Source organism: Caretta caretta, chromosome 2 (assembly GCF_965140235.1).
Source record: "Caretta caretta isolate rCarCar2 chromosome 2, rCarCar1.hap1, whole genome shotgun sequence".
In the NCBI taxonomy this organism is placed as follows: domain Eukaryota; kingdom Metazoa; phylum Chordata; order Testudines; family Cheloniidae; genus Caretta; species Caretta caretta.
In genome coordinates, this window is record NC_134207.1 from 239,020,001 (window position 1) to 239,043,988 (window position 23,988).

Sequence of the window (23,988 nt, forward strand, 5' to 3'; positions counted from 1 at the left end):
GAGGGAGGAGAAGCCGAGCACCGGTGCGCTTGGGGGAGGCGGCGGCGGTGGAGTGGAGGTGAGCTGGGGCGGGAAGCGGTTCCTCTACCCTCCCCGCATTATTTCCTGCACTTCCCCCCTCCCCCGCTCACCTCCGCTCCGCCTGCTTCCCTGAACGCGCTACCTCTCCCTTGCCTGAGAGGGAGGGGGGAGAAGCGGAGCGGCGGCGTGTTCAGGGGAGCAGGCGGAGCAGAGGTGAGCTAGGGCAGGGGGTTGCGGGGGGAGAACTGTAGGAAGCAATGGGGGGGGGAATGTGGCATGCCCGGGGGAGGAGGCGGGGCCGGGCATTTAGGGAAGGGGTTGGAAAGGGGAGGAGCCGGGGCGGGGAGGGCATGAAAAAAAGAGGGGGCGGCCAAAAATTTTTTTGCTTAGGGCGGCAAAAATCCTAGAGCCGGCCCTGGTTGGAGAAGGGGCTTGGTGCTAGAGGGGGGTGCATGGAGCAGCACCATTTCGGGGGCACGGGGCTATGGAAGGGCTGCGGGGCTCCGTGTCCTGTCTCGGGGCAGGAGCCACGCTGCGGCTGGTCCCTGCGCTGCACAGACACCTGGGCAGCTGCTCCAGGGCCCTGCACGCAGAGGCCGATCCAATGCCGCCTCGCTCAGCAGCCATGGCCAAGCTCCATGCTGCTTCCTGTCTGGCTCAAGAAACGCGACCAGCTGCGCTGGGCAGGGAGATCAGGCACCATGTGACTGGGCACCGCATAGGGCCGGGGAGCCAGGCCCCTGGCAGCAGCAGCCTCCTCTGCCCCAGAAGCTGGGCAGAGCTGGCTGTTGCCATGGCTGGGGGCTGCCGTAGGCATGCTGGGGTGAGTTCCCCCCAGTCTCTCCCGCTCCTGCGCTGTGGGGCTGTCCGGCCTCTGCCGCTTGGGGGCGCTCACATCCCGCAGTGGGGAGTCGGGCAGACGGCAGCCTTTGCCTGCAGGGAGCCGCCTCCCCCACATGCCGGGAGCGACCCCACTGATGCAAGGGCTGCAGGACTCCTGCACCACCGGCAGGCACCAGGGATGGAGAACGGGTCTGGGGAAGGCAGGGGGGCAGGACAGAGCGGGGGGGGGGAGGGGACAGGACAGAGCCTGGGGGGCAGGATGGAGCCTGGGGGGAGAGTTTGGGAGGGGGCAGACAGAGGGACATCCCTTATATCAGAACTTTTTATAGGGAACTGATTGTTAAGATTTTGGCAACTTATCACCGGATGAGACAATGATGTTCAGAGGAGGAATTTACATTTATTAGGAACTGGTGAACCTTTTAGGAAAGGAGGAGCCTGTAAAGAAAAGATGGGTTCCACCTAAACCAAAATGGAACCAGATTGCTGGTATGTAAAATTAAAAAGGTGGTAGAAGAGTTTTTAAACAAAGAGCTGGGGGAAAGCCCATAGGTGCAGGGGAGCACATGGTTCAGACAAATGAATCACTTAGGGAATGATTTAATAAAGGGGATATTCTATATACTACTAAAGAGGAGAGGATAGAAGTTAATAGAGCATAGGTAGGAGGAACTGGAGAGAAAGTTAAATGAAAAAGAGTCCCATTCAGTTACATAACACAAAGACAGAAAACTAAATATTGATAGATTTTATAAGTACTTGTATACAAATGCAAGAAGTCTAAAAACTGAGATTGGTGAACTTGAGTCCCTGGTATTAAATGAGGATATTGATATAATTGGCATCACAGAAACTTGATGGAAGGATGATTATCAATGGGAGATGGTAATATCAGGATCCAAAATATATAGGAATGACAGAATAGGTCACACTGGTTAGGGGAGGGCCACTATATGTAAAAGAAAGCATAGAGTCAAATCTAATAAAAGTTTTAAATGAATCAAACAATACCAGAGAAATTCCATGTTTGAATAATCAGAGTATAGCAGTAGGAATATACTATCAACCACCTGACCAGAATTGTGAGGGTCATTGAGAAATGATCACCCTCACTAAGCAGCAGTTCTGCAGAAAAGGATCTGGGGATTACAGTGGATGAGAAGCTGGATATGAGTCAGCAGTGTGCCCTTGTTGCCAAGAAAGCCAATGGCATATTGGGCTGCATTAGTAGGAGCATTGCCAGTAGATCGAGGGAAGTGATTATTCTCCTCTATTTGGCACTGGTGAGGCCACATCTGGAGTATTGCGTCCAGTTTTGAGCCTCCCGCTACAGAAAGGATGTGGACAAATTGGAGAGAGTCCAGCGAAGGGCAACAAAAATTATCAGGGGGCTGGGGCATGTGACTTACGAGGAGAGGCTGAGGGAAGTTGACTTGTTTAGTCTGCAGAAGAGAAGAGTGATGGGGGATTTGATAGCAGCCTTCAACTGCCTGAAGGGGGGTTCCAAAGAGGATGGAGCTTGACTGTTCTCAGTGGTGGCAGATGGCAGAACAAGGAGCCATGGTCTCAAATTGCAGCGTGGGAGGTCTAGGTTGGATATTAGGAAACACTGTTTCACTAGGACGGTGGTGAAGCACTGGAATGGGTTACCTAGAGAGGAGGTAGAATCTCCATCCTTAGAGGTTTTTAAGGCCCAGCTTGACAAAGCCTTGGCTGGGATGATTTAGTTGGCGTTGATCCTGCTTTGAGCAGGAGGTTGGACTAGATGATCTCCTGAGGTCTCTTCCAACCCTAATCTTCTATGATTCTATGATCAGGAGATTGGAGAAGCTACAAAAACAGAAAACCCAATAATAACAGGGGATTTCAACTATCCACATATTGACTGGGAATATGTCACCTCAGGATGGAATGCAGAGATAAAATTTCTAGACACCATTAATAACTACTTCTTGGAGCAGGAACCCAGAAGTGGGGAGGCAATTTTTGATTTAGTCCTAAGTGGCACACAAGATCTAGTCCAAGAGGTGAATCTAGCTGAACTGCTCAGTAAGAGCAACCATAATGTAATTAAATTACAGAAGGAAAATACCAAAGAAATCCACCACATTAGGATTTAACTTTGAAAAGGGGAACTACACAAAAATGAGGCGGCTACTTAAACGGAAATTAAAAGAAACAGACACAAGAGTGAAATGCCTGCAAGCTGTGTGGAATTTTTTTAGAAACACCATAATAGAGGCTCAAACTATACGTATACCCCAAATAAAAAAATCAGTAAGAGGACCAAAAATGCCACCACAGCTAAACAACAGAGTAAAAGATGGGGTTAGAGACAAAAAGACATCTTTAAAAATTGGAAGTCAAATCCTTCTGAGGAAAATACAAAGGAACATAAACTCTGGCAAATCTAGTGTAAAAGTACAGTTAAACAGGCCAAAAAAGAATTTGAAGAGCAACTAGCAAAAAGACACAAAAACTAACAGAAAACATCAGAAGCAGGTAGCCTACCAAACAATCAGTGGAGCCACTGTATGATGGTGGTGCTAAAGAAGCACTCACGGAAGACAAGGCCATTGAAAAGAATCTAAATGAATTATTTGCATCTGTCTTCACTGAAGAGGATGTGAGGGAGATTCCCACTCCTGAGTCAGGTTTTTTTTATGTGACAAATCTGAGGAACTGTCCCAGACTGAGGTGTCAATAGAGGAGGTTTGAAACAAAGAACATAAGAATGGCCATACTGGGTCAGACCAAAGGTCCATCCAGACCAGTATCCTGTCTACCGACAGTGGCCAATGCCAGGTGCCCCAGAGGGGGTGAACCTAACAGGTAATGATCAAGTGATCTCTCTCCTGCCATCCATCTCCACTCTCTGACAAACAGAGGCTAGGGACACCATTCTTTGCCCATCCTTGGCTAATAGCCCTTAATGGACTTAACCTCCATGAATTTATCCAGTTCTCTTTTAAACCCTGTTATAGTCCTAACCTTCACAACCTCCTCAGGCAAGGAGTTCCACAGGTTGACTGTGCGCTGAGTGAAGAGGAACTTCCTTTCTTTTGTTTTAAATCTGCTACCTATTAATTTCAGTTGGTGGCCCCTAGTTCTTATATTATGGGAACAAGTAATAACTCTTACTTATTTTCTTTCTCCACATCACTCATGATTTTATATATCTCTATCATATCCCCCCATTAGTCTCCTCTTTTCCAAGCTGAAAAGTCCTAGCCTCTTTAATCTCTCCTCGTATGGGACCCGTTCCAACCCCTAATCACTTTAGTTGCCCTTTTCTGAATCTTTTCTAATGCCAGTATATCTTTTTTGAGATGAGGGGACCACTTCTGTACACAGTATTCAAGATGTGGGCATACCATGGATTTATATAAGGGCAATAAGATTTTCTCCATCTTATTCTCTATCCTGTTTGCTTTTTTGACTGCCGCTGCACACTGCGTGGACATCTTCAGAGAACTATCCATGATGACTCCAAGATCTTTCTCCTGATTAGTTGTAGCTAAATTAGCCCACATCATATTGTATGTATAGTTGGGGTTATTTTTTCCAATGTGCATTACTTTACATTTATCCACATTAAATTTTATTTGCCATTTTGTTGCCCAATCACGTAGTTTTGTGAGATCTTTTTGAAATTCTTCACAGTCTGCTTTGGTCTTGACTATCAGTTTAGTATCATCTGCAAACTTTGCCACCTCACTGTTTACCCCTGTCTCCAGATCATTTATGAATAAGTTGAATAGGATTGGTCCTAGGACTGACCCTTGGGGAACACCACTAGTTACCCCTCTCCATTCTGAAAATTTACCATTTATTCCTACCCTTTGTTCCCTGCCTTTTAACCAGTTCTCAATCCATGAAACGATCTTCCGTCTTATCTCATGACAACTTAATTTACATAAGAGCCTTTGATAAAAACAAATTGAACAAATTGATAAATTAAACAGTATTAAGTCACCAGGCCCAGATGGTATTTACCCAAGAGTTCTTAAGGAACTCAGATATGAAACTGCAGAACTACTAACTGCGGTATGTAACCTATTGCTTAAATCAGCCTCTGTACCAGATGTCTGGCAGATAACTAATGTAACACCTATTTTTTTTAAAGGCACCAGAGGTGATCCTGGCAATTACTGGCCAGTATGCCTAATTTCAGTGCCATGCAAATTGGTTGAAACTATAGTAAAGAACAGAATTGTCAGACACATAGATGAGCACAGCTTTTGTACAGGAAAATCATGCCTCACTAATCTGTTAGACTTGTTTGAGGGGGTCAAAAAAGATGGACAAGGATGATCCAGTGAATATAGTGTACTTGCACTTTCAGAAAGCCTTTGACAAGGTCCCTTACCAAAGGCTCTTAAGAAAAGTAATCAGGAATGGCAATAAGGAGGAAGGTCCTCTCATGGATCAGTAACTGGCTAAAAGATAGGAAACAAAGGGTAGGAATGACCGGTTAGTTTTCACAATGGAGAGAAGTAAATAGCAGGGTTTCCAAGGATCTGTACTAGAACTAGTGCTGTTCAACACATTCATAAATGGCCCCAAAAAAGGGGTAAACAGTGAGGTGGCAAAGTTTGTAGACAATACAAAATTACATAAGATACTTAAGTCCAAAGCTGACTGCGAAGAATTACAAAAGAATCTCACAAAACTGGGTGATTGGGCAACAAAATGGCAAGTGAAATTCAGTGTGGATAAATGCAAAGGAATGCACACTGGGAAAGAGAATCCCAACTATACATACAAAATGACGGGGTCTAGATTAGCTGTTATCACTCAAGAAAGAGATCTTGGAATTGTAGATAGTTCTCTGAAAACATCTGCTGTATGTACAGTGGCAGTCAAAAAAGCTAACAGAATGTTGTGAACCATTAGAAAAGTGATAGATAATAAGACAGAAAAACATCATAATGCCACTATGTAAATCCATGGTATGCCAACACTTTGAATACTGCATGCAGTCTTGGTTGTCCCATCTGAAAGAAAGATGTATTAGACTTGGGAAAAGTACAGAGAAGGGCAGCAGAAATGATTAGGGGTATGGAACAGTTTTTGTATGAGGAGAGATTAAAAAAGACTGAGACCCAGTCTGACCATTCTTATATTCTTAACAATTGAACCTTGTTCTATACGAGACTCATACGCTTTAAGGTCAGAAGGGACCAACATGATCATCTAGTATGCTCTCCTGCAGATTGCAAGACACAGAACCTTGCTCATCTACTCCGTTAATAGACCCATCATCTCTGGCTGAGTTACTGAAGTCCTCAAATCATGATTTAAAGACCTCAAGTTACAGAGAATTGTAGCTGAGGCCTAGCCCAACATGAGTAAGTAACACATGGAGGGAAGCCTCATTTTTTGGAAGACAGAATTAGGGCGTAAATGAATTCATCAGGTTCAAAACAAAACATTTGTGCTAAAAAAGATAAGTAAATAGGTCAGTAGGCTAAGAAGACAGAATGTCTGAACCAACTAAGCCAAGAGAGAGAACAGGGAACTATTTCCTGTGAACTAGATAACAAAGGACAAAATAAGTTAGGAATGCAGAGGTAAGGTGAAGAGGAAATCAAAGCATGGACAGTGCGTGGACAGCTCATGCTGCACAGAGATTGGTTCCTGCAAAGTAACCAGACCAATCCAGAAATGTGTGATGCAATGTATGGTAAATGCAATGAGACATGTAATGAATTTTCTGTGTAACTTTGGAGCTGTGATGTATCCTGCATCTACCACCCCACATCCTGTGTTTGAGTCTGATCAACTCAGTGTAGCACTGCTATATGCCAAATAAATATACCTGAGTGATGAAAACTGGAGTTGAACTGAGTTCTTGGGAAGTTGAGTTGAAAGACGTCTCGGAGGGAATTCCAACAAGAACCCGCGACTTACACTAGTTTAAACCTGCAAGTGACCCAGGCCCCATGCTGCAGAGGAAGGAGAAAACCCCCCTGGGTCTCTGCTAACCTGACCTGGGGGAAAATTTCTTCCTGTTCCCAACTATGGCGATTAGTTGGACCCTGAGCAGGTGGGCAAGACCCACCAGCCAGACACCTGGGAAAGAATTTTCTGTAGTAACTCAGAGCCCTCCCCATCAGTGTCCCATCAGTGGCCATTTGAGATACTTGTGCAAGCAGTTGCAGATCGGCTACATGCCATTATAGGCAGTCTTATCATGCCACCCCCTCCATAAACTTATCAAGCTCAATCTTGAAGCCAGTTAGGTTTTTTGCCCCTACTGCTCCCCTTGGAAGGCTGTTCCAGAAATTCACTCCTCTGATGGTTAGAAACAAGCTTAAACTTGTTGATGGCCATTTTATATCCATTTGTTCTTGTGTCCACATTGGTGCTTAGCTTAAATAACTCCTCTCCCTCCCTGGTATTTATCCCTCTTATGTATTAATAAAAAGTAATCATATCTCCCCTTAGCTCTCTTTTGGTTAGGTTAAACAAGCCAAGCTCTTTGAGTCTCTTCTCATAAGGTAGGTTTTTCATTCCTCAGGTCATCCCAGTTGTCCTTCTCTTCCCCTTTTCCAGTTTGAATTCATCTTTCTTAAACATAGGAGACCAGAACTGCACACACTAAACCAGATGAGGTCTCACCAGTGCCCTGTATAATGCTACTACACTTTCCTGTCTCTAGCAGCCAGGTTCACTGGTCCAACTGAGCTGCTAGAGCTGCAATACCAGATAGGGGACCAGAAGTTCCTGTTGGAGGCACACAGCACCAGCAGGAGCTCCAGGAGATAATGTGCATTGTATCAAGCACTCACAATGCCTGGGGAACATAGGGAGAGAACTCTGCTCCCCTCTGTGCTGAGGCAGAGGCGAGGATGAGGGACCTACATTATGTCCCTGACCCTAGAGAGGAAGGATGGTCTTGTGGTTAAGGCACTGAATGGAGTCTCAGGAGACTAGCTCCTGGTTCTACCAGAGACTTGCTGCATGACTTTGGGTAAGTCCTTTAGGGCCTGACCAGGCCTTTACTCTGTATGTAGTTCCCCATCGATCAAAAGGGTATAAAAATGCTTCCGTTGTAAGTCTTAATAGGCACTGTCTCTCACTATTTGTGTTTACAGGATCTAGCACAACGGGGCCCCAAGCTTAACTGGGGCCTCTGAATGCTACCACAATACAAATAAATAATCTGTTGTTTGAATGCATTCACTGAATAATTTATGGGAATAATTCTTGGCCTGAAGCTTGTTCACAATTAACTCATTGTGAGTGTTTTAGAAGTATTTTTGACACAGGTTTTACAGGTTTTACAGGTTTTTGACACAGGTTTGAGCATTTGGTCACATGACAAGCTTCTGTTGCTTGATTGGAGGAGTTAGAATCCATTTTCAGGTGTGAATACTTGTGATTAAGGATTCAAAACTATTTTTGTTCACATATCCTAAAATAGGATCCTAAACATGCTTTTAGAAGTGACGATTTGAAGAAATATGTTTGCAGTATTCACCCAGCTCTGCTACAGATGACCACTTCCTTGCATTATTTAATTTTGCAGTATATTTTAGAATGCAGGAGTCTGAGATGTACGACACACAACAAAGCTTTGTTGTGTTGTTTTGAACTGAGAATGGCGGTGAGTGATGTCACAGGGACATAGGGAGGAGCAGGTTCTAGAAGGGGGAGCAGTTAGAGGGGGAGACACTGGGTGTCGGTTGGGAACTTTCAGACCAGACTCTGCTGTGGAGGAAGCTGTGATCAGAAGCTGTACGTTAAGGTTTGGGGGGGTACAACTGTCCCTTAAAATATTAGCCATCCTGTCCAAGAAGGCTCTGTCCTGCTGTTGCTATTGCCACCAGTAAGAACTGATAATACCTTTTGCTACTGTTTCATTAATACCACCACACCTGCCAAAATCTGGAGACAAAACAGTGCTCAGTAAATTAGCATTAATGTGTAGATATTTGCATAAGTTCAGGCTCAACCTATCAGAAGCTTATGCCTTCCCATTTTAGGGGCAACAAACCACCAGTGAGAGAAATATTTGCATGTTTGATGGCTCTAGATAAGGGTCATAAGGGGCAGGGTCAATAGCAGCTTTATACCTTCCTGATTGGGGTCTAGCTAGAAGCTGGCATAGCAGTGTGCTGACCACCCTGCATTCTCCCCCAACATGTACCCTATTCGAGAGATGGGGTAGGGCCAGCCACAGTTAAGAGAATCCCCAATGGGCCAGTTAAGTCAATTTTCCAGCTGCTTTCCACTGCTGGAGAGATGTGAAACAGGTGGAACAAGGGGCCTAAGAGCAGGCCCCATGTATATAAGTCCAATAAATAATAAACCCAGGCAATATTCCCCCTCTTACTCTTATTCTTTTATTCATGGTGACAAGTCCTAAGAAGATGAGGAAGAGGACAGTAGGGAAAATGCCTGTTAGCATTATAACTGTATCACTTAATTAATCCCAAAAATACCATAATGTTGGGAACACTGGGGCATGGCCACTAGGTAACTCGAGGGGATGGAAGACCACGAGTGTCGATGAAGCCCCCTCGCACTAGGCCCCGGTGTCCTTGCCCCCCCCCCCCCGCCTGGAGGCACTCGCAGCAGCTCTGCGTGCTAGGCCCAAGTGTCCTTGGCCCCCCCGCCTGGAGGCACACACAGCAGTTATGCTGAGAATCTGCAACAGTATGTTGCAGAGTCAGACTGCCTGAAACTAAGCAAGGCCAAACAGGGGAAATATGGAAGAACAATGCTGAATAAAGCAGCTTTATGTATAGTTTAACAAATGATACAGAGAATCAGGGAACTAGCTGGGAACTGGATTGGCTGGCTATATGGGTACTTGGAGCAGCTTGCTATTGGATAAGTATGCTGGGAAAAAGGATGTATAAAAGCCTGTGTAACTTCCTGCTCTGTTGTACAGGATTTGAGATTCAAATCTCCCTGTACCTTTTTGAAGCTTCAAATAAACTTTTCTGCTTCTCCACCCCGTTGTGATTATTGGGTGTAGCACACCGGGTAACGAACCAACTCAAGCTGTTGTTCAGCCTCTCGGCACTGGGTGCCGGCAACAATAATGAAATAAAGTAAGCCAGGTCATTTTCAACAAGTCTCTACTGGTGGGTTTAAAAGATCCAGCAATGACATATTAAATATTCAGTCTGGAAATACAGGGATTAAAAAAGCCACATTCCCATTTTTTCCCTTTCTGTCTTTCCCTTGCTTTCTGACCTTAGGAACAAGCTGATAAATTGCTAAGTAGCCCCTAAGATGCTTTCACAGTAGATTTCAAGATGGAATAGGATGAAAGGAAAAATCTGAGAAATGTGGTCCAAAAAACCGGAACAGAAAGTATTTTCTGTCTTGTGAGGCTGGGGAATCTGGGGTTGGAGAATCTAAAGGAGGGATGCCAGAGAAACACTAGATGACTCTGAAACATGTTAGTGTCAAGGCTTTTCTAATACATACAAACAATGCTCCAATTTCATAAGATTTCTCCCTTTGATGCCTCCCTCCATCCACACACACTCAGAGCCGAGAATCAGAAAAAAACAAGTTTCCTTGAAGACCTGTAGAAAAGACCAAAACTGTAGCATACAGGGAGAATCATAGAATCATAGAATATAAGGGTTGGAAGGGACCCCAGAAGGTCATCTAGTCCAACCCCCTGCTCGAAGCAGGACCAATTCCCAGTTAAATCATCCCAGCCAGGGCTTTGTCAAGCCTGACCTTAAAAACCTCTAAGGAAGGAGATTCTACCACCTCCCTAGGTAACGCATTCCAGTGTTTCACCACCCTCTTAGTGAAAAAGTTTTTCCTAATATCCAATCTAAACCTCCCCCACTGCAGCTTGAGACCATTACTCCTCGTTCTGTCATCTGATACCATTGAGAACAGTCTAGAGCCATCCTCTTTGGAACCCCCTTTCAGGTAGTTGAAAGCAGCTATCAAATCCCCCCTCATTCTTCTCTTCTGCAGGCTAAACAATCCCAGCTCCCTCAGCCTCTCCTCATAACTCATGTGTTCCAGACCCCTAATCATTTTTGTTGCCCTTCGCTGGACTCTCTCCAATTTATCCACATCCTTCTTGAAGTGTGGGGCCCAAAACTGGACACAGTACTCCAGATGAGGCCTCACCAATGTCGAATAGAGGGGAACGATCACGTCCCTCGATCTGCTCGCTATGCCCCTACTTATACATCCCAAAATGCCATTGGCCTTCTTGGCAACAAGGGCACACTGCTGACTCATATCCAGCTTCTCGTCCACTGTCACCCCTAGGTCCTTTTCCGCAGAACTGCTGCCTAGCCATTTGGTCCCTAGTCTGTAGCTGTGCATTGGGTTCTTCCATCCTAAGTGCAGGACCCTGCACTTATCCTTATTGAACCTCATCAGATTTCTTTTGGCCCAATCCTCCAATTTGTCTAGGTCCTTCTGTATCCTATCCCTCCACTCCAGCGTATCTACCACTCCTCCCAGTTTAGTATCATCCGCAAATTTTCTGAGAGTGCAATCCACACCATCCTCCAGATCATTTATGAAGATATTGAACAAAACCGGCCCCAGGACCGACCCTTGGGGCACTCCACTTGATACCGGCTGCCAACTAGACATGGAGCCATTGATAACTACCCATTGAGCCCGACAATCTAGCCAGCTTTCTACCCACCTTGTAGTGCATTCATCCAGCCCATACTTCCTTAACTTGCTGACAAGAATACTGTGGGAGACCGTGTCAAAAGCTTTGCTAAAGTCAAGAAACAATACATCCACTGCTTTCCCTTCATCCACAGAACCAGTAATCTCATCATAGAAGGCGATTAGATTAGTCAGGCATGACCTTCCCTTGGTGAATCCATGCTGGCTGTTCCTGATCACTTTCCTCTCATGCAAGTGCTTCAGGATTGATTCTTTGAGGACCTGCTCCATGATTTTTCCAGGGACTGAAGTGAGGCTGACTGGCCTGTAGTTCCCAGGATCCTCCTTCTTCCCTTTTTTAAAGATTGGCACTACATTAGCCTTTTTCCAGTCATCCGGGACTTCCCCGGTTCGCCACGAGTTTTCAAAGATAATGGCCAATGGCTCTGCAATCACAGCCGCCAGTTCCTTCAGCACTCTCGGATGCAACTCGTCCGGCCCCATGGACTTGTGCACGTCCAGCTTTTCTAAATAGAAGAAGTAGACTTGGCAGGTCTGGGCCTTCAATGCCACAAACTATTCTTATAAGGGTCCCAGGGAAAATGTGGGGAGGGAGGGAAGAGAAGGGCCCCTGAGAGAGCAAAGTTACTGCTATCATTGCGGACATGCTTCCAGAGTAAGAAGTGGCCATTGGCCAAAATGTCTTAGCCTTTAATATGTGTAACCCTTTGCCAGGCGGATCGCACTTGTCAGCCTTCCAGTTCCCAGGGGACATCTGACTCTTCACCATGTACATAATTATGAGAAAGTCAGCTGTGAAGTTCTGATGCCGTTAGCCTCAGTGTTTTCAGTTTTTGGATTAATAAAACTTGTTAGTCTTTTAGATTGTCCAGTTTACAGTGTGTGTTTGTGCACGCATGCACACTCTGTAGTGCCTCTGTGCGAAACAAATACCCCTCTGAGGGCAAGATTATAGCCATGGGCGAAAGAGAAGGTACCACAGCTGGAGTGAAAAGTTTAATACTGGGTTACCTCAGGGACAGTCAGGCCAGTATTTCTTATGGAAATAGGGAGTTTAGACCTTTGGCCACAGAATTCCCCCTCTGATATTTAGTTCTTCTATTTTTTCCTCAAAGGTGGAACTGAGGTTCCCCATTCTCTGGCAAAAATGAAGGCGCTCACACTTCTCTCCCTGCTCGGCTGCCTGATCACGGCAAATGAAGCAAAAATCTTTAGCCGATGTGAACTAGCCTATACGCTGCATGAAGAAGGGCTGGACGGGTACGAGGGTTACAGCCTCGCCAACTGTGAGTTTTAGTGCTCCCTCCTTCTCACGCACACACTTCTCCCCAATTTCCCCTCACGGCAAACTCCCTTCACTCTTTCACCCTGTCTACCACTCCCTCGTTCCCGCTGCCTTTTCCCCACTCCCACTATTTGTCTGTCTCTGCATGCTGTCTCCCTCCTCTCCAGGGCTCTGCCTTCATGTACTCCCCCGAGTTGCCCCTGTTTCTGTGGACAGCCTCTGCAGTGGACAGTGAGCATGTTCTCTTCCCGCATTAGGGATCTGCATGGCATTCTTTGAGAGCGGCTTCAATTCAGCAGCAGAGGACGACAATGCAGATGGCAGCACGGACTATGGCATCTTCCAGATCAACAGCCGTGTCTGGTGCAACAACTACCGGAGTCCCACTGAGAACCTCTGTCACATACCCTGCACTGGTACTGTCCCTAACCCTTCCCCTCATCCACCCCCCCTCCCCAAGGGTGGAGAGAGCAGCTGCAGGATTCCTGCCCATGTCGTGGTAGGCTGCTCTTCATTCCTCAGTTAAAAATTAACACACAGCTCTCATTCCCCTTTGGTACCATCCCCTTTGGCAGGGATACACATAATGCATATCCTGGGAATGAGAGCTCCATGGTACCATCCCCCCTTTCTAGGACCCTGTGGAGGGCTCCCTGCAGGGCTGGGCTCTGGGTGGAGAGTAGGCAGCCCTGAATTGGGTAGGGCTGAGGTGGAGAAAACACATTTTCTCATCATTAGCCATGTGGTGGTTACCTGAGAAAGATAACAGCCTGGAGCCGTGTTACTTGTTCTGTGGAACCACTTCCATCATGGGAACTCCCCACTTTTAAGGGGGACACCCAGGCACAGCCATAGTAATGTGTTTTTCCTGGAAGCCACTTTGCCTGGGCTGGGGTGGGAAGGCAGGTTCAGAGCCATCCCAGAGGGGATGGGCAGAATGAGGTACCATCCCCTTTGGCAGGGATACACATAATGCATATCCTGGGATAATAAAACTCTGCCTTTCACCTGAGCGTATCAAAGTATGTCACACACTTGAATTAATTCAACCTCCCAACTCACCTATGGGAACAGTGTTATTACACCAATTGGTTAACTGACATGACCAAAACCATGCAACTTGTTGGAGCTGTGAACAGAATCCAGGAGTCCGGACTCCCACTCTCCTGTTCCAACCAACACATCAGATGCGCTCTTCAATGGAAAGTAGCAGAGGGTGCAGTGCAGCCTCTGGCAAGCTGGGGTGGGAGGTACCTGCTATTTACCATATATGCTGAGGGGATTCTCCTCTTGACCTTTTTGGGTAGGGTAGGGCCCTTGGATCTCTCAGCTACCCAACAATGGTCCCTCCGATTCTTTTCTCTGTGTGTGGCTTGATAGGCTGAGTGAGTGCAAGTTTAATTCCTATGAGCTCAGCCCCTCTAGCCCATGCACCTCACTTGTTCTTCCCTACATTAAATCTAACTGTCCTCACAGGTTCTCTCCTCTAGCAACCTCTGCCCCCCTCGCTCTCATTGCTTCTCGCTCATTCCCTTAGCCTGGCCTCACGTCTTTCTCCCACTCCAATTCCTTCTGCCCACCACTACATTCTCTTCAGACCATTCCCCCATCCCATCACATCGCTCTTTCCCTACCTTCCCCTTCCCCTCCCATCGGCTTTCCCTTCTCTCTTAGGCCATCTTTCTCTTTCCACATATGAGGGCTGGGGAGGTCTAGGCAGATCTCTCCCTACCCAGTTCTGAGTGTGTGTGGGGGGGGGATAGGGGGGCAGATGTTCTGGGATTGTCACCGCTTAGGTGGAGGACTCTGCCCGCCAATGTTCAGGCACAGCCGGGAGGTGTTGCTCTGATCTAGGTTCCCCTCACTCTCCCTGCTCTGAGAGTGCAGCAAGGAGGACAAGGGGAGCCCAGTTCAATACTGCAGCTCTGTAGCTGCACAAGCAAGCAGCCCCTTTTGAATGTCACAGAGAGAGCACTACATAGGGATGGCCAGCCAAACAGCCATGTCCCTTATACTTGGGTGCACCACACTGAGATCTCACATGGGAAACCCCCATTCATGCTCCCCTCTTTTCCTTGCAGACTTGCTGTCAAATGACATAACAGATGACATAGTCTGTGCCAAAAGAATTGTGCAAGACCCACAAGGAATGGATGCCTGGTAAGGGGAGCCCTCAGAGATTCTCTTTGGAAATACGGATAAGCATTTGTGATTGTGAATGTTTGCCCTTTGCTTAAGTCTAACACCGAAGCAATACAAGTAAACACAATACATCCTTAGAACTTGGTGAACAGACAGTGCCTGATAAGCAAACTCATATTGCCTAATTTCAATTAAGAGAAACCATTTAGGAGAGATTATAGAGAAAGGAACAGAGGAAAAGAACTGTTGGACAAAACAAGGCAAAAATGAGGCATAAAGGGACAGTAAACATTCACATAGCCACTACACTGGCCTCTTTAAGGCTCACCTTTACCATGATAGCTACACAACAGCTATGCAGTTGTCTGGCTGAAACTGCTGCTCATTATACCAGTCACAGCGATTTCATGTTCCCTTGTCTGCCCCGCCTTTGTTTTTCCTCCACCTGTAGTCTCTTGTCATATGCTAAGATTGGAATTTCCTTTGCGAGGGGCAGTCTTTTTAGGATGTACAGTGCCTAGCATAAAGAAAAGGAGGACTTGTGGCACCTTAGAGACTAACAAATTTATTTGAGCATAAGCTTTCGTGAGCTACAGCTCACTTCATCAGATGCATTCAGTGGAAAATACAGTGGGGAGATTTATATACACAGAGAACATGAAACAATGGGTGTTACCATACACACTGTAAGGACAGTGATCAGGTAAGGTGAGCTATTACCAGCAGGAGAGTGGGGGGGGGGAGGGTGAGGGGGGACCTTTTGTAGTGATAATCAAGGTGGGCCATTTCCAGCAGTTGACAAGAACGTCTGAGGAACAGCGGGGGGTGGGGGGGGGGATGAATAAACATGGGGAAATAGTTTTACTTTGTGTAATGACCCATCCACTCCCAGTCTTTATTTAAGCCTAGGTTAATTGTATCCGGTTTGCAAATTAATTCCAATTCAGCAGTCTCTCCTTAGAGTCTGTTTTTGAAGTTTTTTTGTTGAAAAATTGCTACTTTTAGGTCTGTAATCGAGTGACCAAAGAGGTTGAAGTGTTCTCCAACTGGTTTTTGAATGTTATAATTCTTGACGTCTGATTTGTGTCCATTGATTCTTTTACGTAGAGACTGTCCAGTTTGGCTAATGTACATGGCAGAGGGGCATTGCTGGCACATGATGGCATATATCACATTGGTAGATGTGCAGGTGACATAGTGGAGCCCAAGTCCCGATTAAGGAGTATAATTCATGATAAAGACAGAATAATAAACAAATAGAGACTGAGAAAGGAGGTCAGAGAAAAATTCCAAAGCACATATAAATATGGAGTCATCACAAGACCCATAGCACTTTGTGCAAAAATAGATGGGTGAACCCCGGTGTCCTGACTAAGTTCCAATTTGGGGAGCCACCCATTCTGTTTTCAGGTTTCCCTCCTGTAGTTTCAGTTGGGCACATTATCCCCCTGCTCTTCCTGCAGTAGGGTGTTGCTTTGCATGTTTCACCACAGAGGCAGCAGTATGTAAGAGTGGATGAGGTAATTTCTGTATGCTATGTAGGCAATAAATTACTTAGGGATCCTTTGGCATGGAAATTACTGCAGCATGGTCGACTAGCCATTCAGTGAGCTCAATTCTGCTGCCCTGACACTGAGGAGTACCTTACTCCTTGGGTTTCATTTCAGTGGGACTGTTCCATCAGAGAGGAACTATTCGATGTGGGTAAGGGTGATAGGATCTGGCCTTATGATTGCTTAATCCAGGTCAGGTTTAGATAGACTTAGTGTGGTAACACACTGCACAGCACAGGCTGTGTTCCTCAGGCTGTGAGATAAAAGAGCCAGGGAGCTTCAGGGTCTCTGCGTGTCCAACATCCTGAAATCAGAATCCTCTTCCAGGATTTACTACAACAGATTCCCATCTCTTCTCTATTGCTAGGGACATTAGAGAAACATAATTTATTATTAATAATAATAATAAAACCTAAGTTTCACTCTTTGCCTTTTCCTTCCTCAGGGAGGACTGGACAATGCACTGCAAAGGGCGAGACCTGTCTGAGTGGGTGGATGGATGTGACCTGTGAGAAAGTCACCAGCCTGGCTCTGCTATGACTTCTCAGGGTTTTCCTGAAAAGGGAATGTTTCTGTCTCTCCCTGTGCACTTCTGGCAGTTAGCACATACAAACAATCCATTCCACAAACCAACAGGAAAAACACAAAACAACAAATACTAATTTAAAGTATAACTTTCAAAAAAAATAAATGGATTTATTAATTTAAAAGAAATCAGCTTAGGCCTTTAGTTTCACATACTATTTAGGACTCAACTCCAGATGATTTTCCTGAGCTTAGTTCTGTGTGAAACTGCAACTGGAAGGAGAAGTGGCTGATAGGCAAGGTTCTGGAGCTGCAATTATAACTGGTTCAAAAGGGTTTCCAGAAACTGCTGGGTGCTTTGGGGTTTTCAAAGAGGGCAAACTGGAGAAGCTCAAAGGTGTATGAACATGTCCCACAGAGAACGCATAAGATTTACCTGTATGCTAAAGGGTGCAAAATATGTGCCATGTGCCAGGTCTCACTGGGAGCTGGGCAAAATTTGTAAGTATTTGCTAACCAAAATGATGAGCAATTCCATCCTGTCTCTGTCACACACATTCCCACTGAAATGCAGCAAAATGTGCAATAAGTATGAAATCAATTTCCAAGTGGCTGAAAAGATAAATAAATGCTACTATAATCCAAAGTTTACAAAACTTAGCCACAGCACAAGCATGGTGAAGTCTACAACCATCCCGGATTGTCCTCATCTGCCCAGAGACAAGTGGAGCCTTGTATCTTGCAGGCCAGTGCATTTGTGTTCCTATCTGGGGTCACAGTGAGGGTTAGAGTCCAACCCCCAGCAGGTTCTGTTAATCCCTGGTCAGAGGTACCCATGTCCTGTTCTTACTCCCATTGAAGTCAATCAGAGTTTTGTCAGTGACATCAGTGGGAACAGAATTGAGCCCCAAAGTTTTGGTGGCTGGTGCATGCAGTAGTCTTGTTTATATCAGATCTCTGCTACTAGAAAGTGGGAGTTTGATCCTAATTTGAAAACCATTTCTAGACCTTCTAAAAATCCCAAATAAAAAGTCCACAGCAAAAGCAGAAATTAAATCAAGGACTCAGACTCAGCTAAGGCTGACGAGTGCACGGTGTAACTCATGGCTTTAAGCCATGTTTATACTTCCCTGTGCCTGGGCTGGCTGAGTGCTCGGCCAATCCCTCAGCATCAGTTAGATCACCCTGAGAGACAGCATGCATCAGTTACCTATGCCTCTCCTCGTCCCCCAGGAGCTGATACACCAGCTGCATCACCTCTCACCCATTCCCTCTACACTAGCTGCAGGGGTTGCATGGGAGTTGCTATGCCGGCTCTGTGCTGCTGAAGTATGGGTAATCCCCCAGTGTCCACATATGCAGAATTTAGATTGAGTTGAGTCCACAGTGCAGTGCAAAACAACTACAGTGCAGCCCACATGATAGGCCAAAGAGCTGAGATGGGAATCCCATAAAATGGCTGGAAACATTCCTAAATCTTTGGGATCCATTCAGATTATTACAGTCTATTATTAGATTTTTATAGAATTCTTTAATGTGTGTTGATCATTACCCATCTGTATGATGTGTTCTTTTGCTTTCACTAAAATGAATGGCGCCACATCGGAGTGGGTTGATTGGCACAGTAGCAGTTGGAATTCAAAAGCTAAAGTGACACTAAGTTTGACACAAAGAAATTGAGAGTGTGATGCTTCCCAGGGGCACCCAGGGCATGAGGAAATCTTGTCTGTGCCTGCTGTGGATCAGCTCCCTGAAACCACCAGCCTCTGACAACACAAATACTGTAGGCCTAACTCTCTCTGTACAGATTAGCAATAGGCACACACAAAACCCCGAGTCCTCCGAGCAACCCTCTGAAGTGCTCCGCCCCTGTTCCACTGAACACTCACAGAATTACCAGGCCTGCTGTTCCCAAAGAAATAGCACACACCAACTTGTAGGATTCAGTTCAGAATGACCACTTTACATAACACACAGCACTTACATATCTATCTCAAAAACAAGAATAAGTTTATCATCAAAGAACAGACATTCAAGTGAAAGAGAGTGAGAATATTGGAAACAAATGGTTACATATAAAATAAAATCATAACACACTTTCTAGAGGCTAAACTTAGCTAACAAGGCATTCCCCTATCTTCTGCAAGATGGCTTACTTCAAGTTCTTTCCCTGGCATTTTCAACCAGTTTGACTGAGACCCCCCTCTCATAAGATCAGTCCACTGACAGTTTGCCTCAGAGATTGAAAGAATAACTAGGGGTTCAACTATACCCCATATATAGTACCCCACTCCATTGTTTTAGTTTGCAAAACAGGATAAACCCTGCTGTTTACCTCTTCCTATTAATTTTCTCTCTTTGAAGATTTCACAATCCTTCATTATCATCGGGTTCAGACTTGTAAGTGGAGGTCCACTGTGAGCCAAACAATACATACTTTACATGAAAACAGATAGATGGTTTTCTTTCAGACACAAAATGTTTATCTATTTTTCACCTTTGCTGGTGACCAGTCCCTAGACACAGATCTTAACATAATTTTCCATGTATATACATAACTCCTTACACACCAGCCATATATGCATTTTCCATGTGACACAGGCTTTCAGTGGAGACCTCGCATGACAGTCTGATGAACTAGAATGTAAATACCTCACCAGGGGATTCCTATAACCCTTATGGCCTCTGCGAGTTGGCATCAAGAGGTCCCCGAGACACACAGTTAAAGAGAAATAGTTAGTTGTCCCCACTTCTGAGAATTGCCTGTGCCTGGTTATTTCTTGCTATCTTTTGGCAATGTATAAAAATACCAGAAGGTAGTTTTTGCTAAAAGGAAAAAAAAAATCAGAGCAACCATCCTGTTATAAATGGATTTGGGTCTGAAAATATTCCCAGGTTCATCAAACTTTGGCAGTTTTGACAACCCAACCTAGATTAAACAGACAGCATGGGGCTGACACTGAAATAATTAATGATAATCTTTTTCACAAAAGGCCCCCCTCACATCAAGACTCCAGATCCTAACCCACAGGAATGTTGGCATGTGAGACATCTATATCACAGAATGTATCCAAATTTGGAGGAAACAGATTTCCGTTTTTCCCCACCCTAGAGCTAAGGACAGTAGGGTGGATTAAGTATCAAATTCTCCTCTGTGATTCAAACTACAGATCTCTGTTACATATTCCTTGCATGTTCTGCAGACTTACAGTCCTGTTAAGTGCCTGGAGCAGGCATAGAGATGAGATGGACTTCTGTGAATTTCTTGATGGTATCAGCTACAGTTGCGTCAAACCACCTGTCGTAAAAGGTCTTCCTGGATATTTTGTTCAGCTAGAAAAATACTGCTTGTGCTGCATTTTTGTAGCACTATGGGGACATCGCGTGGTTGCTTTGAGTAATAGCTGATTGGTGTCCTCCCTCTTGCCCTATAATTATATAAGGGAAGATCGGGAGTCCTAGATTCACTTTTATTCAGACATGGAATAAGTAATTCACTTTCAACATGATCCATGTGTAATCTCAAAGGACATGCAGAATATATTTTCCTTGGTTTCTGTATGAAAGCAAGTTTTCCATTCATTTCTACAGCTAGCATTTGCTAGGTTTTCTCTAAGATCACCATATTTCCACTGCATTTCAGAACCTGTAAATCTTGTGATGACATAAGTATTCCAGGTAACTTGGCTAGCACTTATGTTTGAGCTAGCTAACCAACTGCTGGAAGACATTGCTACACTCATGGACAACAGGGATCATGAGATCATCTCTGGACACAGTATGAAAACTCCCACTGAGACATGAAAAATTACATACAGGGCCTGGGCATCTTCCCATTCAAGTCAAAGACAGGCTTGCCACTGACTTCAGTAGAAACAGGGCTGACCCCATACAGTACGTCAGTGCATAGCACTGCATTGCTTAAGACTATTTCAATATTTCCATTATATCCCCCCATCTTTCAGAAGTTTATAACTTGGACATAAAATATTCACTTGGCAAAAATCTCGGCAGCAAGTAAATTAGGGGATTTGTTTTTAACATATTTTCCCTGACACCAAAAATCCTCCCTGGATTTTTTAAGTTAAAAGAGTGCTACTATATATAAATGTTTACTAGTTGCACAGGATTTTTGCACTCCTGTAACTTAAAAATTACTTCACTCTTTCTTAAAGGAAAACTGCAATACAACTTAATGACTATCCCAATTACTACATCCAAGTGCCAAGAGGGGTAAGTTACTAAGGGTATGTCTACACTATGAAATTAGGTCGAATTTATAGAAGTCAGTTTTTTAGAAATCGGTTTTATATATTCGAGTGTGTGTGTCCCCACAGAAAATGCTCTAAGTGCATTAAGTGCATTAACTCGGCGGAGTGCTTCCACAGTTCCGAGGCTAGAGTCGACTTCCGGAGCATTGCACTGTGGGTAGCTATCCCACAATTCCCGCCGTCTCCGCTGCCCATTGGAATTCTGGGTTGAGATCCCAATGCCTGATGGGGCTAAAACATTGTCGTGGGTGGTTCTGGGTACATATCGTCAGGCCTCCGTTCCCTCCCTCCCTCCATGAAAGCAAGGGCAGACAATCGTTTCGCGCCTTTTTTCCTGAGTTACCTGTGCAGACGCCATACCATGGCAAGCATGGAGCCCGCTCAGCTCACTGTCACCGTATGTCTCCCGGGTACTGGCAAACACGGTACTGCATTGCTACACAGTAGCAGCAACCCATTGCCTTGAGGCAGAACACGGTGCAATAGGACTGGTAGCTGTCATCGTCATGTACGAGGTGCTCCTGGTCGCCTGTGTGAGGTCGATCAGGAGCGCCTGGGCAGACATGGGCACAGGGACTAAATTTGGAGTGACTTGATCAAGTCATTCTCTTTAGTCCTGCAGTCAGTCCTATTGAACCATCTTATGGTGAGCAGGCAGGCGATACAGATTGCTAGCAGTTGTACTGTACCATCTTCTGCCAGGCAGGCAAGAGATGAGGATGGCTAGCAGTCCTACTGCACCGTTTTCTGCTGAGCAGCCATGAGATGTGGATGGCTTGCAGTCCTTCTGCACCGTCTGCTGCCAGCCAAAGATGTAAAAGATAGATGGAGTCGATCAAAACAAGAAATAGACCAGATTTGTTTTGTACTCATTTGCTCCCCCCCCCCCCGTCTAGGGGACTCATTCCTCTAGGTCACACTGCAGTCACTCACAGAGAAGGTGCAGCGAGGTAAATCTAGCCATGTATCAATCAGAGGCCAAACTAACCTCCTTGTTCCAATAAGAACAATAACTTAGGTGCACCATTTCTTATTGGAACCCTCTGTGAAGTCCTGCCTGAAATACTCCTTGATGTAAAGCCACTCCCTTTGTTGATTTTAGCTCCCTGAAGCCAACCCTGTAAGCCGTGTCGTCAGTCGCCCCTCCCTCCGTCAGAGCAACGGCAGACAATCGTTCCGCGCCTTTTTTCTGTGCAGACGCCATACCAAGGCAAGCATGGAGGCTGCTCAGCTCACTTTGGCAATTAGGAGCACATTAAACACCACACGCATTATCCAGCAGTATATGCAGCACCAGAACCTGGCAGAGTGATACCGGGTGAGGAGGCGACGTCAGTGCGGTCACGTGAGTGATCAGGACATGGACACAGATTTCTCTGAAAGCGTGGGCCCTGCCAATGCATGCATCATGGTGCTAATGGGGCAGGTTCATGCTGTGGAACGCTGATTCCGGGCTCGGGAAACAAGCACAGACTGGTGGGACCGCATAGTGTTGCAGCTCTGGGACGATTCCCAGTGGCTGCGAAACTTTCGCATGCGTAAGGGCACTTTCATGGAACTTTGTGACTTGCTTTCCCCTGCCCTGAAGCGCATGAATACCAAGATGAGAGCAGCCCTCACAGTTGAGAAGCGAGTGGCGATAGGCCTGTGAAGCTTGCAACGTCAGACAGCTACCGGTCAGTTGGGAATCAATTTGGAGTGGGCAAATCTACTGTGGGGGCTGCTGTGATGCAAGTAGCCCACACAATCAAAGATCTGCTGATATCAAGGGTAGTGACCCTGGGAAATGTGCAGGTCATAGTGGATGGCTTTGCTGCAATGGGATTCCCTAACTGTGGTGGGGCCATAGACGGAACCCATATCCCTGTCTTGGCACCGGAGCACCAAGCCGGCGAGTACATAACCCGCAAAGGGTACTTTTCAATAGTGCTGCAAGCTCTGATGGATCACAAGGGATGTTTCACCAACATCAACGTGGGATGGCCGGGAAAGGTACATGATGCTCGCATCTTCAGGAACTCTGGTCTGTTTCAAAAGCCGCAGGAAGGGACTTTATTCCCAGACCAGAAAATAGTGTTGGGGATGTTTAAATGCCTATAGTTATCCTTGGGGACCCAGCCTACCCCTTAATGCCATGGCTCATGAAGCCGTACACAGGCAGCCTGGACAGTAGTCAGGAGCTGTTCAACTACAGGCTGAGCAAGTGCAGAATGGTGGTAGAATGTGCATTTGGACGTTTAAAGGCGCGCTGGTGCAGTTTACTGACTCGCTTAGACCTCAGTGAAACCAATATTCCCACTGTTATTACTGCTTGCTGTGCACTCCACAATATCTGTGAGAGTAAGAAGGAGACGTTTATGGCGGGGTGGGAGGTTGAGGCAAATCGCCTGGCTGCTGGTTACGTGCAGCCAGACACCAGGGCGGTTAGAAGAGCAGAGGAGGGCGCGGTACGCATCAGAGAAGCTTTGAAAACCAGTTTCATGACTGGACAGGATACGGTGTGAAAGTTCTGTTTGTTTCTCCTTGATGAAACCCTCCGCCCCTTGGTTCACTCTACTTCCCTGTAAGCTAACCACCCTCCCATCCTCCCTTCGATCACCGCTTGTAGAGGCAATAAAATCATTGTTGCTTCACATTCATGCATTCTTTATTCATTCATCACACAAATAGGGGGATGACTACCAAGGTAGCCCAGGAGGGGTGGTGGAGG

General features: G+C 45.8%; 1 protein-coding gene across 3 annotated transcripts; it reads left to right on the forward strand.

Moving 5' to 3' along the window:
• Positions 1-23,913, forward strand: LOC125631306 (sperm acrosome membrane-associated protein 3-like). Of its 3 annotated transcripts, none has more exons than XM_048837776.2 (5): positions 1-58; positions 12,618-12,788; positions 13,045-13,203; positions 14,869-14,947; positions 16,928-23,913. In XM_048837776.2, exons 2-5 carry the CDS (start codon positions 12,650-12,652, stop codon positions 16,992-16,994), a joined length of 444 nt encoding a protein of 147 aa, XP_048693733.1. In that variant the 5' UTR covers positions 1-58; positions 12,618-12,649; the 3' UTR covers positions 16,995-23,913. The 3 variants fall into 3 exon arrangements, 2 of the variants coding, with proteins under 2 accessions (XP_048693733.1, XP_048693732.1); XM_048837775.2 differs by lacking the exon at positions 1-58 and adding an exon at positions 140-234; XR_012667275.1 differs by lacking the exon at positions 1-58 and having other exon boundaries at positions 16,928-21,240; positions 22,381-23,913.
• The last annotated feature ends 75 nt before the right edge of the window (positions 23,914-23,988 follow it).

Coding starts and splice junctions, on each gene's coding strand:
- LOC125631306 (XM_048837776.2), top strand. CDS start 12,650: ATGAAGGCGCTCACACTTCTCTCCCTGCTCGGCTGCCTGATCACGGCA. Junction 12,789..13,044: donor GGGTTACAGCCTCGCCAACT/GTGAGTTTTAGT, acceptor TTCCCGCATTAG/GGATCTGCATGGCATTCTTT. Junction 13,204..14,868: donor CTGTCACATACCCTGCACTG/GTACTGTCCCTA, acceptor TTTTCCTTGCAG/ACTTGCTGTCAAATGACATA.